Raw genomic sequence first — 16,020 nt, 5'->3', positions numbered from 1 at the left:
GTGTGTGGGTTTGATGGTTTGATGTATGTGTGTGGGTGGGTTGATGTTTGGGTTGGTGAGTGTGTGTGTGTGTGGGGAGAGGGGGTGGTTGATGTCTGTGTGTTTGTGTGTGTGTGGGTTGATGTGTGAGTGTGTGTGTGTGGGTGGGTTGATATGTGTGTATGTGTGTGTGTGTGTGGGGGGGGGAAGGGGGGAGTTAATGTGGGTTGATAATTGTGAGTGTGTGTGTCTGTGTATGTGTGTGTGTGTGTGTGTGTGTGTGTGTGGGAGGGTGTGTGGATGACTAGATTGGTGGGTGATTGATAGCACATTCATAAGGGTGCTGGAAGGAGGGCTTGCTGGTGGTGTTGTGTTATAACCCATTGCTTTCTTTATCTAGGGCATTGTACATGGCAAACACAGACAAGTGTATACCCTATAGAACTCCACTGTATAGCAATACAGATGAATAAATGTGTGATGAATGTGAAATGGCTAGGCAATAATGAATTGTCCTTACTTGCAATCAAACTGCATTTTAATGCATAGTGTACTGCATGCATAAAAATGTTCATCTTAATTACTTCCTACCTTTACTGTAGCCTTTTGTTTATCATAATGTAGGCTGGAGCTAAATGCTGCCACTTCGACCGCATTATGCAAGGTTTACAGTAGGTGGTAAAAACCAATAAACCTGCAAACAAATCCTGATTAACTTTTTCTCGACAAAAGATTTTGCGGCTTGATTGACGGTTGCCAGCGAAAAGGGCTGCCTCCTGCCTTCTCCTGGTAGGCAAAGTGAAAGGAATAGCACCAATTACAGTGGCTGCCTCCTCGCTGAGTTGTGACCTATCACTGGTAATAGACTATTATGATGATAAATGAACCCATCTCGGCTGCGGCTGTCTGAGTGCACACTCCAGCGCTCTCCCACTGAAAGAGGGGCCATTACCCCGCGTCTCCAGATTGACAAGGCTGACAGCGCAGTGAGCTCAGAATATGCATGGGTGGACGGAGATGATTGTTTTACTCAAACGAATATATTTACAGTGGCTTCCTGGGCGCTAGCTCATGCGAGCTAACCGGCCTCCCCCCCACCCGGGCCCCCCACATCTCTCTATCCGAGTTTTTAACGGTCAGTAGTCAGCGGAAGTGGGGGTTGGCCCCTTTTTTGGTGATTTTTGTTGACACGATGTGGCCCCTTTCCCTTGCTGGGGGACCTGGGCTTATGTGTCCCCCTCTCTCACCTCCCCATGACTGCACGCGGCACCACCAGGGCGTGACTGCGCTTGTATTGCCCACACTCTGCTGGGCCGGGGCTAAATGCATGGCCTAATTCATAGCTCTGTCAGTTTAATGTGTTATGAGCAATGGAGATTGTCTTTTTTTTTTTTTTTTTTTTTTACGATTGTGCTCATCCAATTTCTTTGTTTAATTTTTATGCGTGTCATCACTCTACAATTTTAAAGTGACCTGATGCAGACTGCAGAGATTAGATGTAATTTTTTGAATGAGTCCTTAATGTATACTCACTGAGCGCTTTATTAGGAACACCTGTGCACCTTCTTATTCATGCGATTATCTAATCAGCCAATCGTGTGGCAGCAGTACAATACGTAAAATCATGCAGATACGGGTCAGGAGCTGGGTCAGAATGGGGAAAAAATATGATCTAAGTGACTTTGACCGTGGAATAATTGTTGTTGCCAGATGGTTTGAGTATCTCAGAAACTGCTGATCTCCTGGGGTTTTCATGCACAACAGTTAGAGTTTGCTAAGAATGGTGCGAAAAAAAAACAAACATCCAGTGAGCAGCAGTTCTGAGGGCAAAATTTGTTAATGAGAGAGGTCCGAGGAGAAGGGCCAGACGTCAAAGCCGACAAGAAGGTGACATAATGCAAATAACCACACATTACAACAGTGGTATGCAGAAGAGCATATCTGAACACACAACGCGTCAAACCTCTAAGTGGATAGGCTACAGCAGAAGACGTAATAATTATATGTAATAAAGTGCTCACTGACTGTATATCTAGATGATTATACCTGAAGGACTTAAGTATGAATGAATATTTATAAAAAGAATAATATTACGAATTTGGTAGTCTATGTCCATGTCCATGACTGTAAACCTAATGGTTGATAACAGGTTGTTAAAGGTACAATTTTGGACTTCTAATGGTCAAGAGAGGAATTGCAGCAATAAACACGCTCAAACCACAACACTGTTTATCTTAACTATTGTACCTTCAACAGTGTATTAGAATGGGTGAAACAAGGCTACAGAGAGCTAGCCACAAGTCTGCTACAAGTCTGTGTAATTGTAATCATTACTTGAATTATTGTATACATATTCATACAAGTTCATACAAACAACTTGATTTCATTCAACAGTTAGTCACATATGTTTACAAAAAAGGGTGCAAGGCGTGTTCAATGGACCATGCAAAAATATTTTTTTATCCGATAATTTACTGAACTCTGCTGATGTATTTCAGACAACAAGTACGTCTTCAGAGCCATTTCAGTGCCTAAAAGTGCGTCAGCATCTTCTGGTTAAATATAATACAAGATATAAATGTAGACTTGAGATATGATATCCACACCTGCTAGCCAAAATAGAATTATGTGTGTTATATTAAAGGTTATATATTACTCACCTATATATTAGCCTACTCACTTTATACCCCACAGATGGATGACACAAACGCACAAGCATTGACCAAAAACTTCTCAAACAGTATTACTGCTGAACAACACACAGTATTACAGTATAAAGCTGTTCAATTCTGGGTGCTATTCATCTGCACAATAGGCAATTAAAAGATTGTTTTGCGAATTTTAAATTACACGCACATCCATTTTTTGCTATAAAGTCTTTTAAAGTATTGCAATATTTTAGTGTTGTTTTTTTCCCAGTAAAAGTCAAATTGTGGGTTTCTTTGAAAAGGTCTAAATTGAGTCTATTCATGACGAGATCAAATGAAGTGTCTTCAGCAGCAGCAAATTAGAAAACAAAACAAAAATGTTCTTTTCCAAGTACTTTTCATTTGGCTTAATTCTCTGAACTACTCTGTTCTTACTAATGGAACTCTTTGCCTGTGTACAGTTCAAGTGCTTATATAATATTTTAAAAGTAGTGTTCGTCATTTATGGCATTATAAATCAGGCAGTAGAATTATGAAATTTGAATGAAAGTCTTTGAATGTGTATTTAATAGAAATTCTGAGAAGTAACCAAACTTGAAGTGATTTATGGAGAATTACCTGCACACAACCTTTTTAAGTAATGTTATAGCACGTTCCTGTATGGTATTCTATATGCACTGACAAAGAGAGTCTTATGTAGAGACAGAATGCCTAACAATGACTTTGAAACAATGGCTCCTTACCAGCTAAGTCACACTTGTCCCTGGTTTAGGGTATGCACTCTGTTGTACATCATTCTGGATAAGAGCATCTGCCAAACGCCTCCAGTATAATGGAATGGAATGGTCTAAGGAGTGAAAACAATAACCTTTGTCTTAAGCTGCTCACTATTGGACCTGCGCTACTTAAAGCTTTTTGCAAATGGGCACTTTTCGCAGATGGACGTGTTTTTGTTACAAACAAGACTCAAATCGCTTTTTTTGGAGAGAAATCCTCCTTTGTAGATGTGGATTGGGCGACCAGAGGGAAAACAATCCCGGTTTGTCTCCTGGAAATGAAAACAAACAGGCCTCAGGCTCGTAACAAGGGAAGCAGATGTGTTGTGCTCAGGGCGCCAGCGTCTCGGTGTGAACCTTGTTTAAAGAAGCCCAGTGGTGGTCTGGTGTTCATTTCCTGAGAGAAGGGCCCTTGACTTGCGATTATCCGACGCCGGTGAACACCGTGTTTGGTTTAGGATGGTCAGAGCTCCCCTGCAGAATCCTGGCTCCCACGGGGTCGACAAGAGTGGGCATGAATTAAATTAGCCGTGCGCGAAAGTCTATTTAATCTATGGCTTAGGCCTCTCACGAAGCTAATATGCACCGTTTGGCTTTTTAGGAGATGAAATGATCATGAGATTGTCTGAATGTCTTATCTGCCTGCTTCATACTAGAACGTAAGGGTTTGTTCCGTGGCACGAGTGAGACATGGGAGAGGGTGTACATTTTAATGAAAGCATTTTTTTTGATCCTGCAAAAATGAAGACTGGCCTCCCTTCTAAAACCCTCATCAGTGCGTTGATACAGGCTGCTACTAGCAAAACAAAGGTGAAAACATGTGCACTCCCACCCAGAATGCACTTCACCTTCAGGGCTTTTGTTCCTCTGAAAGCGACGCACCTCAAAATTTGAGGACTCGATACAGTTTCAGGAGCGCAGATGATGTCATGACATTAAGCTCTATTTAGCAGGCACCTCATTCAGGATATTGTTTAAGCTATCCATTGAACATTTGTTGGGGGGAGTGGGGAGGGGGGAGAGAAAAGGAAACATTCATGATATGAAGCAAGGATGACACACAAGGTTAACTTCTACGTTTATTAGCAGAAGAGCTAATATCCGCTCTTTACTAAACCTGGGAGCTAATATCAGCTCTTTACTAGACACGGGAGCTAATATCTGGTCTTGCCATCACATTTACAGCAACTGTGATATGTAGTGTGCATTTGCAGCGACCGCAAAAAGAGGCGCTCGGCTTTATAATGAGGCTAACTTCGGTCAGCAGTGCATTTTCATTTTGGCCTCGCTCTGACCCCCGGTTTGTGTGGGTCGGGACTGTTGTTGCCCGGCGAGGTGGATGAGCGCGGAGGAGGCCCCCGGATTCCCGCGAGGCGCCGGCCGGGGTTGGTCGGGGTCAGCCCCATACCGCGACCGCGTTCACTTAGCGTGCAGACGCCCCGGGGCTACGCGCTGCAGTCGCAGCAGGAGAACGCATTTGCATGGCTCAACCGCGCCCGGATGAGAAGGCCTCTCTTCACGGGGGAAAAAACTTAAAATCAGACGGGTTTCGATTTGTGCAGAGAGCAGGGGAAAGCGAGCCAGGGCGGACGGCACGGGCGGAAAAAGCAAAGGGAGCTGAAATAGAAATAACCAGAGCGTTCGGGAAGCGAGAGCACGTTCGATAGCTAACCTCTACACTTTCAGCAAAAGCTAGCGAGGGAGAATCAGTGCCTTTCGCTGAGGCTTTCAGCTTCTCGCATGCTGGGTGAGGCTGGGTCAACCTGATACTAGGCTGCAGTTGAACAAATGAAGCTTTTGTTGCCGAGTGTAAGCATAGAGAGACAGCTGTGACCGGCAGGGCGCTTTTTGTCTTTGGAGAATGAAAGTCGTGCCTTTCACAGAGCTGATGTTAATCTGAGGATCAGAGATGATACAAATTACCAATAAATTATCCTCGGTAACCGTAAACGTAGCTCAGTAAAACTGAATTTTCTAAATCAGGCGTTTAAATCGTTTCTGATCCAGGGAGCCCTTACCCAGGGTCAAAGGCATTCAGGGGACGCCTTTCATCAGTAAAAATTGTGGACCATGGTGAGGGGGGGTAGGAGTGTGATGGCACTACAGTTCTTTAATTTGCAGTCCCCCTCGAAAGTGTCCCTAAAATGACGTAATGACACAATCTCAAATACTTCTCTGCCTGACCTCCACTGACCCAGGAAAGCATGATGCTCTGTCTAAAACCTGCTTCAGTTATCATGCACATGTCTCAATGATTCTTCTCAAATTACTTGGTCTGTCACTAAAATATTGCCCGATTTTTTAAATAAGAAGAAACATTTGAGACGCGACAGCAATTTAAATGATATAGTGAGATCTCTTTTATGTACCATACTTTTCAGTCTAAAATCTCATTGTGGCACATAATTACCCTGCATGTAATTTTTCTAAATCTCTTTTTTTCTCTTTATTGCTTCAAAGGCCTTTACTTCTAGGAGAAATAAAACTGCGAACATCCTTTCATATATTTTTCAGGCAGAAAAGTAGTTATTATACAAATTATTGCAGGTTTCATTTAAAAAAAGCTTTTATTGTAATGGTATGCCCAAAAACGTTATAAAATGGAGTATCTGACATATGCTTGTTGTTAACCAGGTTCCCCTGCTTTTGTGTTTGAATACAGCTTGCAGCCTATGGAGGCCAGTTGGTGTTCACGGTCAGTTATGAAACAGAAAGAAAGGATAAAGCCGTCAGAACCTCCACGTATGCTGATGTCATCATAGAGGTATGTGTGTAGGCTGCATTTTCCATGGCTTATGTTGGGTTGCAGATGTGAACTGGGTTGGGTAAGCATTTCTCTATCATCAGAGAGATAAGACACATTTTTCAACACAAGGTGTGTTTGACTCCGGGTTGGTGTAGGGTTTCCATGTGACACATAACATTAGTCAGACACCTTGATTGCGTAATGAGTGAGTTGTTTTTTATCTTTTCGAGCATCTGCATGGCTACTCCGAACTCCAGCCTGCGCGTTGTTTAAAGTTCACTCTTGACGCGACTGACTAATTTGTCTGGTTCGGTTTTCGAGAGCGGTTAGTCTGCAGCTGTTGCGCAGGGGTGTGTGCCCATGGTAATTCGGCAACATCTGTGTGTCATTAGCTGAGCTTCAGAGAGGGGGGGGAGAAGAAGCCAGTCTGGGGTAGCTTCACTGACTCACGCGTTCCGAGGTCCATGTGTGTTCCGTGTCCACATTCCAGCCAATTGCCACGGCAACCGAGGCCGCGAGAAGCGACTGCTAATTCCCCGTTTCGAGAGGAGAGCGGAATGCAACGGTGAACGCGTAGTCTCGTGTGAACATCCCTTGTGGACCAGGTCCAAGAATCCGAAACAAATTGCCACAACTCCAAAACACGGCCTGGATCCTACTTTTGTTTTTCCAACTGTTCCAAGACAATTAACGTGGGGATCATTAAAACAGCAGGCCATCTCATGTTTGTAAATGCGTCTGCAGACTGCACTCACATCTGAAAGAACCATGACTTGATTATTCATTTATATTTCATCACAGTAATTAGTCGAGAATGAGCACCTGTTGAAATAATTTACATCGCATTTGAATATTGAACAAGAGGGGGAAGGCTTTACGTTTTAAAAGATTTTCTCTTTACAAAGCTTTCGCGACACCTTTGACTTATCGCAGTTAAAAAAAGTGTTAAAAAAAGACATTAAAAGAGATCGTATTGTCATCACAAAATTTCAGGTGAACTGTATGCGGTGTTTTCAGTAATAACAGTATGATCAAACGGACACTATTATTGACTTGGTCGGTAGGTTTAATTGGCACGCACTTCCAATTTTCCAAAATCCCACAGTGATGAAAAGCAGCCCTCGAGGTCAGTCAGTTGTACTGCTGGTTTTCATCCTACCCCTTTAATCAGGACCGATTTGAACCTGAGACACCAGGGCCACGTTCAGCATCAATAAAACTTAGCAAAACGTTTATTTAAACAGAAACGGTGGCTCATTGAGCATCCTGTTGCAAACCGTGGGCGGACTGACTGACGTAGTACGGTTTGCTCCTATGACGTCTGAGAAAGCATTCTTCGGGCTATAAAGTATAGGCTAACATCGTTATTGGTTCAGGCTATACCCTTGATGCGCCCTCCAAACGAGAGCCAACATACTTCAAAGCCTGTTGCAAAACGTTGCACACCATTGGGAGGAAACATATCGTTCAACACAGAAACCGTAGCAAAAAGAATTCCAATCGAACGTGCCCCATTTGAGATACATTTTTGGCCAATCAGTTCAGAAAACCAGCAGTGCTATAGGCCAGATTTGAATATTTCACTCTGTACGCTGGTAGTGGATGCTGCTGGTCTTCTGTGTTGCATACTTTCTATGATCCACAAATCTAAATCTATCCCCGGCAGTATATACAGTGCTCCAATGAACATGTATTTGTCACAGGAAAATATGGAAACATTTGTATTCGCAGGCTTTGGTACAACATCGCAGCAAATAGGAAATGTATATTCATAACACAATGAAAGAGCACTGGGAATTCATGTTTTATGACAGAGGAATACGTAAAGCATGTGATCCTTCATTGGTGATGACTACTATAGACTGTACCGCGAAAATTTCCCAGCGTATGCATGTGTGATGTTTACTGGGCCATTTTGTGCAAAGGCTCGTTACACTGATTAATTTTGCTCCAGCATCCGTAATGCATGTTGCTCTGACATAAGGACTGGTTCATTTTCTGCTCTCTAGTCGTGAAACAGTCAATAAAAGAGCTCTCTGGAACCTTGCCGTGTTTTATTGTCGCTCACACAACTTTGCCGATGCAGGGCAAATCAATTAAGAGGGTTTCTTTGAGCGCAGTTAATCATTTTTAGATGTGCAAGGGAAGAGCATATCTGGCCTTGAAGCACTGTGTAATACATACAGTAAGTTTTCCCTGATGCAGTCTACAACAAGGTTACATTTCATTTGAATGAGTACTTCAATGGTCTTTGTTTACTCTCTTTACTTAACTGACACCAAAGGAAGACATGCCAACATTTAGCTGCACAGTATTCACAAGGAATTCATTCCATGTGCCCCAAAGCATTAAGTTGTAAGTAGTAAGATTCAAAGGTGATGTCGTGCAGAAACTAGATACATCTTTATTGAGAATTTCAAATGAGAGGTTCCTATTGTGTCATGTTGGCCTTAGAAAACATTCCAAAAAGAGTTGAACTTGGCCAGATTAGCTGCTATCGCTGGTATCCTGTTTTCAACGCCCAGAGGTACAAATCATGGTATTGGATTGATTTCACTTTTAATGTTTGCAATGATTTAATCTTAGGCATTTTTTTAACATTATATGGCGTTCGACCATGTTTTTTCATCACATATCTGTGACCATGATTTGACAACAGTTTTGAGCTGCCACTCCAATTAAAGAATATGTGTATGTGTACAGTCCTTGACCATGTGAATCTGCAAGGCTGGTAGTTTTAGAATTGTTTTTGCTGGTGTGTGATTATATATAGTTTCTGTTTGGAGAGCAGACTAATCAATTTTCCAATGCAGAAAACCAGACAGGGAGCAAAAGAAAGGCTATGACACATAAAAATACCGAAAATCATACAGGCTGGGAGCTGTCAACCGGGGACTGCCCAAAGCCAAATATTTTACTCCCTGATCAAACAATTACACAGCTACTTTGCACTTGTGTTGTTGTAGCTGTAATTAGTACACAAAGAATGTGGCGTCACAAGGGTTAAAGGTTTTCTTTAACCGGCACTTGTACTTACCCAGGGAGAGAGTGTTACTACTCCTTGCAGTCAAATGGCAGCGAGTTTCAAACAGTCAGTGGGGTTTTATTGAGATATTCCAGCGTGGAGAGCTCTCATCAGCTCTGAGTGGGTAGCTTGTGAATATATGACAGGTCATTATCGATGGTTAAGCCCTGCTTTGCATGTGTACACTCCATTAATTCAGTGCAAATAAAGTGGCCAGCTTCTATAAATTGTAATTTCCCAGCAGTCATTGGAACAGTAAATAACACTCTGGCTGAAAAACATCCGATAATCTTCTCCCATGATTCCATAAACAATGTTTGGGGTTCCTGCTCTTCCAAGTTTACATTTATGAGTTTTAGATGTCACCACTTCCAATCAATTATCAGCACCCGGGCACGAAAGTGAGATGACACACAGGCGTGCATGCGCTGAGTTGCTTGCACAGTTAATCAAATTTTATACATGTAAATCAGAAATATGGAAGCTTTTTCCACATTAAAATCATCTCGTTTTCATAACCGTTAATAAAAATTCCTCTATATTTCTCAGAAATGCATATGTGTGATTCACGTTTCATTTAAGGGTCGTATTGATTTGCATTTTTGGGCAGGGGTGCTCAAGAATTATTACACGAAAAAAAGGAAACGTATTTGGAAACATAGATGCTGTCTTTCAAAAACACATTTGACTTCTTATCTCTCGCAGGGCAGCGGGATAACAATGACTGACAGCCGGTTTGGGCAGCAGGTGTACCCGTTCTCGGAGAGCACAAAGGGAATCACTCTGCTTCCCCATCATTTCCAACACCATAAGACGGGCTTGCCTATCAGCAAGAAGGAGTTCATGATGGCTCTCACTAATGTGACAGGCCTTCTCATAAGAGCCTCTTACAGCAATGAGGAGGTCGCCATCTACAGGTACGCAGAAACATGACACCCTCAGGCCAGCATCCTTCTGTCAGGGCATGGTTTGGCATTCTCTGTTATAAGCACTGTTCTCTGTAATAGTGTCCTTTTGTGTTGTAATTCAGTTAACACACATTTTATGTGTGCTCACTTTTTTGTGGTTGCCCTGTGATTCCATTGTGACTTTATTGGCAGTTGTGTTTGTCTAATTTCTCCCTGTGCTCCTTGGTTAGGCTACTCTCTGTAAGTCTGGAGGTGGCCAATGACTTCTCCAGGACTGATGCAAAGGCCACAGCTGTGGAGATGTGTCACTGTCCCCCAGGTTACAGTGGTACTTCCTGTGAGGTGAGTATGCGTGCATGTGTGTGTGCGTGCATGCGCATTACAGCTGAATCCTGGTGTGTACATTAATCCATGTTTTGTTTGTATACCTGCTTGTGCTTATGTGTGCTTACACTGTGTATAAGCACTTATGCACGTGTGTATGTAATGTCATAGTTCTACTCTGTGACCATGTGTAAGTGCATACATCAGTATATTGTGTGTGTGCCCGTGGGTGTGTATATCGTGTGTGTGTGTGTATATTGTGAGCGTGTGCATGTGTATAAATTGTGTGTGTGTGTGTGTGTGTGTATGTGTGCATCCTCCATTCCTCACTGTGACAACAGAGTTAGGATGTTTGTTTGAGGGAAGAGTCGGGCAGAGTCGCTGACACACAGGGATAAGAAGAATATGCCATTACAGCAATCTTCACCTTCTACCCAAACCGCCTTTTCTATTAAAATGGTGATAGCTATTGATTTCTGGGTGTGCGGTTTTTATGCTTACTCAAGCTGATTTTCAGCTGCTTGTGAAGAGAGAAATGAAATGAAATTAATGGCGATCACTAACCTGCTGTAATGTGTGGGGGAGGTATGTAAGGACTGCTGGCAGAGGGCGTCAGGGTCATGCTCTGTGCAGGTTTATTTTTGTACTCTTGACAGCTCGCTGAAAATCCCTCCTCCTTCCTCAAACTGTTGAAAAGTAAGAGAAGAGAGAAAGGCAGCTAGCAACCTGTGCATGGAAAGCCAAGGATCGTGGTCTGATTACTAATGAGCAATACGTTTATTTTCAAATATACCCTGCTGAAAAAAACAGCTCAAGCTAGGTTTTGAAACAGCTGGTAGCTGGTTGACCAGTACAGACTAGCTCCATGCTCGACATCGTTTAGCTGGTTGACCAGTTGAGACCAGCTCCCAGCTTGACATGGTTTGATCAGCTCTGGCTATGTTTTGAAACCTAGAGACCAGCTACCAGCTCAGACAAGCTGCCAGAATTACCAGCTAGCTAGACCAGCTTTCTGTCCAGCTTGGTCTTGCTGGTTACATCAGCTCATACCCAGCTAGACAAGCTTATGATCAGCTTGACCACCTCCATTTTCAAGATGGTCAAGCTGGCATAGCTGGATTTAACAGCAGGGTATTCTTGTGAGAAGAATGGATGGGCAAATTAGCAAACAATCAACAGCTTGATTCTTTTACTCTGTATATACTCTGAAGCAAAGCATTTTGACTGATTTGGTCTTTGTCAAGCACAGCCATTCAATTGTCTGTACTGGTTTCCTTTGCTGAAAGACCATATAATAAGTGAAAACAAATTTAGTGGCATTCTGTACAGTGTACAAATACCCAGCCATTGCTTGTTAATTTGTCCAGATGTTTGATCTAAAAAAAATCTTGCTGAATGCTGTTAAAAAATAAGCAAGTGAATTATCAGTTTACTCATTGATTTGCCATACAGTTCATACTTTCTTTGTACTGTACCCATCTTGCCCTTCTGTTGAGCCTGTGTCTGTGTTGCGGAGCCATTTTGATGCTGAATAGCATGGAGAAAGGAGAAAGGTGTGAGGGTGCACTGAATCCAAAAATCTGACCTTTTCTGTGAGGGTAACTGGAGAGCAGATCTACATTGCTCAGTCAGTGCAAATGTTATACGCAGATTTGGGCTGTCCTTGAGGGTTAACCAATCCTTGAGGATTCAGTGTTAGGTTTGATTTTTTAACAGGCAGCCACTTACTCAGAATAAAACATTTTGTTAATGTTGGGTATTCTCTATTACAGTTAACAAAGATGTCAGTGCTTTATATTGTTGATTCTTTAGATTTCGGTATAACCCTTCTGTTTCCACTCTGCTCTTGCTAAGCTTTTACTGGGGTTTCTTTTTCCTGGTGTCTGTAATTATGGCAACTCACCCTTCAGTTTTAATCTTGTTTCCTTTCTGTATTTTCTCCATCTTCCCTCCCTTTCTACTTACTCTCTTTTCTTTTCTTTCTTGTCTTTTCTCTTCCTCTCCTCTTAGAAGTGGAATTACAGGGTTACTCTCTTTGGTACCAACAAGGTCAGTACAGGGAAAGCATTGTGGGAAACTCATCACCGGTGTGAGATGTTTGTTATTGTTGGTGTACCCAGAGTATGCGGTCTTTATGGGAACTGTGTGTGGTCTCTCGTCTCGGTCAGTGTGTGCAAACCAACAGCTCCAATATTTGACAAAATATGGGCTTGTAACAACATTCAATCTGATCCAGGGGTTTGGCCCTAACTTTGAAGAACTAATTTACATGGATGGCTACTAGTGATTTATTCCAATTCAATATAGGCTGCAAGCTGAAAATCCCATTTGCACATTCTGTATTTCAAAACAGATTTTAAAGATTTTTAAAATCAATCTTTTCAATCCTCCTGTTTGTTAGGCTGCCTGTAAAGATGGCAGTGTAAGTAATGGAGGTAGGATCGCACAGTGGGAAATGGGCTTAGCCTGACTCAAACACTGTATTTATTCCCCTGATAGCCCACTGTAAATTAGCATCATTGATTAGGTGTCTGTATATACTGTATATAAATTGCAACTTGTGCAGAGAATATTCAGTGATTATACTGCTTAAGGTAATCCTACCGATGTATGAAGGAAAGAGACTAGTCGTATGAATGGTCCAGTAGCTATAGTATAATATTTTCTTAAATCCTACTTAAATCCGTTTTCATGGTATGGCCAGGAAGAGCAGGCCACTCTTAGACATGTACTTCCTTCTCAAATCATATGTATTATTTTCTATACATTCCTAATAGAATAGGAAGAGAATAGAACAGGCATGGTGTATTTTCCTATGTCAAGAACCATATAAACTGAATGGAGTGAGCCTTCAAAATACATTACATCACATTACATTGCATTTTATTTAGCAGATGCTTTTATCCAAAGCATATCAATGTCATACAACAAACAACCGAACACTTCAGATAAGGTACAACTCATATATGATTGCTTGTAAGGCCATGAACATATGTCTAGTACACAAGGTAGAGTCTTGTGTAAGTCTGTAACTACCATACCAAGATAACTACGACTTCAATGTAAATGTAGGTATATAGGAAATGGGATTTAGGTTTTCAAGACCGGCTGTTAAATTTTCAGTGCTGCTCTGTAGCCATTTATTACAAAGATGTGGCACTGCTGTCCATAAATTCCATTTTAAACAACACGCCGTGTTGCACTGTGAGTAGGAGAGCATATAGGAGGGGTGGATAGTCTATAAGACTACAACTATGTATTGCAGTACTTTCCTCTGCCACACATAACGGTACAGTAGCACTGAGTATCAATATTTTATCTAAATTTATAAGCCTACATAATGTGCATGTTATCTTTTATGTTATCGTATTTTAATGCAAGTTTCAGAGGTGGAGAACCTCCCTTTGTGGAGTGTGAAATCATATAACCGCACATCTCTTTCAGGATTATCCCGTTTATAACCATGGTCACTTGTGAAATGCAAACAAGAGCATTCAGTTATTTTCATGAGACCCATTTAAAGGTTATTAGCGAGAGAGGTGGGTCGTCCTGACTGTATGGGTCACACTGGAAAACAACCACTGCCATCCCATAATAAACATTAGCTTACAGTACAAAGGAAACTTTGCTTCATGATTCCAGCAAATCGCCTGAATCGTAGCTACAACCAGACAGTCAATCTAGTCCCTCTCATTCTAGTCAAGTAGCACATCAGTTTTATGCTAGGTTTGCTGTCATGAGTCATGAGATTCCATCTGTGATAAGATGGAAGCCAACATCACCGAACAAGCCTGAACAACATTGACATTGTGAACTGAGATGTAACAAAGATAGTCACAGGACATGTAGGGGATACAGATACACTGGTTTCAAGACCAGGTTCCATACAGTGCTAGATACTATTTAGCTTTTAGGCTAACCTAAGTGGTAGGTACACTTTAGTGGGAGAAAATGGATTGCTGTGCTGAATCGCCCATGCTCTCCCTATTATGTTATGTTATGTTAGTCAATACAGAAAAATATTGGCACAATATGGGCACAATATCAACAGTTCCATGGTAACTATAGACAGTTGATATGCCCTCCTGCAGTCAGCAGTATTACCTCTTTGAGTGGCTTTGCAAATGTGTTTCTGTGTTTATGCCATAACCCTGTTTTGAAATGGAAACCCAGGAGATGGAATACATTGAATTTTGAAAGATTATTTATTTTCATGGAACTGTCATTTATTCACAGTCATAGTTATTTATTTTGCCCGGTCGAGTGAAATGTTTCTTTCTCATTTGCAGATGTGTGCTGCTGGACATAGAAGGGTTAATGGAACTTTGTACAGCGGAGTGTGTGAACCCTGTCACTGCCATGGCCACGCGTCGCTTTGTGATTACATCACAGGACATTGCCTGGTAAAGTCAATGGGAATTACTATGGGATTGCTCACTATTTACTGTACATGGCCTGACTTCTAGTTTCAGCATATATTGTGTAGCAAAATAATCAATCATCTAATTGATTTTAGCTCCACTGACCTGAAGTCATTTTTACATTCTGAGTTTTCTTTGAAAGTTTGAAGTCTGTAGTTTGTTACTCAGCAACTATGATGTTTTTTTATTTATTAATTCACTAGTACTGTACCTTTTGGTGTTTCCCTATTCTGCCAATTGATTACTGCTTGGAGCAATGTAGCATACAGTATAATTAAGCAGCACGGTGTCTGGTCCTCCTGCATAGGAGAGCAGGTGAAAAGGACAAGATAAAATATTCACACGGTTCACTATTTACTATGGCAACAGCTTTATTCCGTATGCACATGAATTCTCCGGACTTGACCTGTTGTTTTTATATTCACTATTTCTGCAAGCTTGAAAGGGCAGAGTTATGTCCACAGAAAGTCCATTTATTACATTGTGATTGGATAAACAATGACATTTTCTCTCTTTTACGTGACGTGTGACAGAATGATTTCCAGTATGAATTTGCAGTGATTAATTTTTTTCAAGTACACATATTTTTCTTTTGCCATTGGATTTATTTGCTGTTTTTTGAAGCATGGGGGGCCGAGTAAGAAGCCAACCAAGCTCGAATATGCATTTGAAATACTTTATCAACTGTGCATTTAAGAATGTTCCAGAAGCTTCCTATGAATTTGAGAAGAAAAACATCAATTGCCGAAGCATACACTGGAATCTCACGGAAGGACGGCTTCGAATATTGGCGGAAACAGAAATTTCTCGAACGGTTGTCAGGACCGGGCAGGTGCCTAAAGGGTTGCCCTTTAAACGATAGGGGAGGCGGTGTTTTTGCCGGTGACTGGCCTTGTTCTAGTGCATGCCTCGTTCCTCAAGGGTGAATGAGTGTTTGTAATTGGGGCTGTGATTAAGGGGATGAGGCCGGCAATCAACCCGCCCTGTGAGAAATGTTCAGAATTCAGAAAGGCATTTATAATTTATTTTCATGACAGATGATTTAGAAGGCAATTAGTAGCCGCGCAGCCGGGCATCCAGGCTTAAGAGTGCACTGACGGAGTCGAGACCACAGTCCCAACCAATCCCGTCATTCTTCTTAATAAACTATTTTTCCCTCCCTCTCTCTGTAATCAAGAAATCTTCTCCGTGTG

The 16,020-nt window shown here is 41.8% G+C and overlaps 1 protein-coding gene across 1 annotated transcript in view; it reads left to right on the top strand.

Annotated features, from left to right (window-relative positions):
- The window catches only part of lama2 (laminin, alpha 2), a 114,351-nt gene that overhangs the window by 37,771 nt on the left and 60,560 nt on the right, over positions 1-16,020 (top strand). Inside the window, exons 13-16 of the mRNA XM_061241711.1 lie at positions 6,066-6,167; positions 9,880-10,091; positions 10,313-10,424; positions 14,696-14,809. Coding sequence (XP_061097695.1) covers positions 6,066-6,167; positions 9,880-10,091; positions 10,313-10,424; positions 14,696-14,809 — 540 coding nt within the window. The remainder of the gene's footprint in view (positions 1-6,065; positions 6,168-9,879; positions 10,092-10,312; positions 10,425-14,695; positions 14,810-16,020) is intronic.

This window comes from Conger conger, chromosome 5 (assembly GCF_963514075.1).
Source record: "Conger conger chromosome 5, fConCon1.1, whole genome shotgun sequence".
Classification (NCBI taxonomy): Eukaryota; Metazoa; Chordata; class Actinopteri; order Anguilliformes; family Congridae; genus Conger; species Conger conger.
This window is presented reverse-complemented; position numbering and strand designations above follow the sequence as displayed.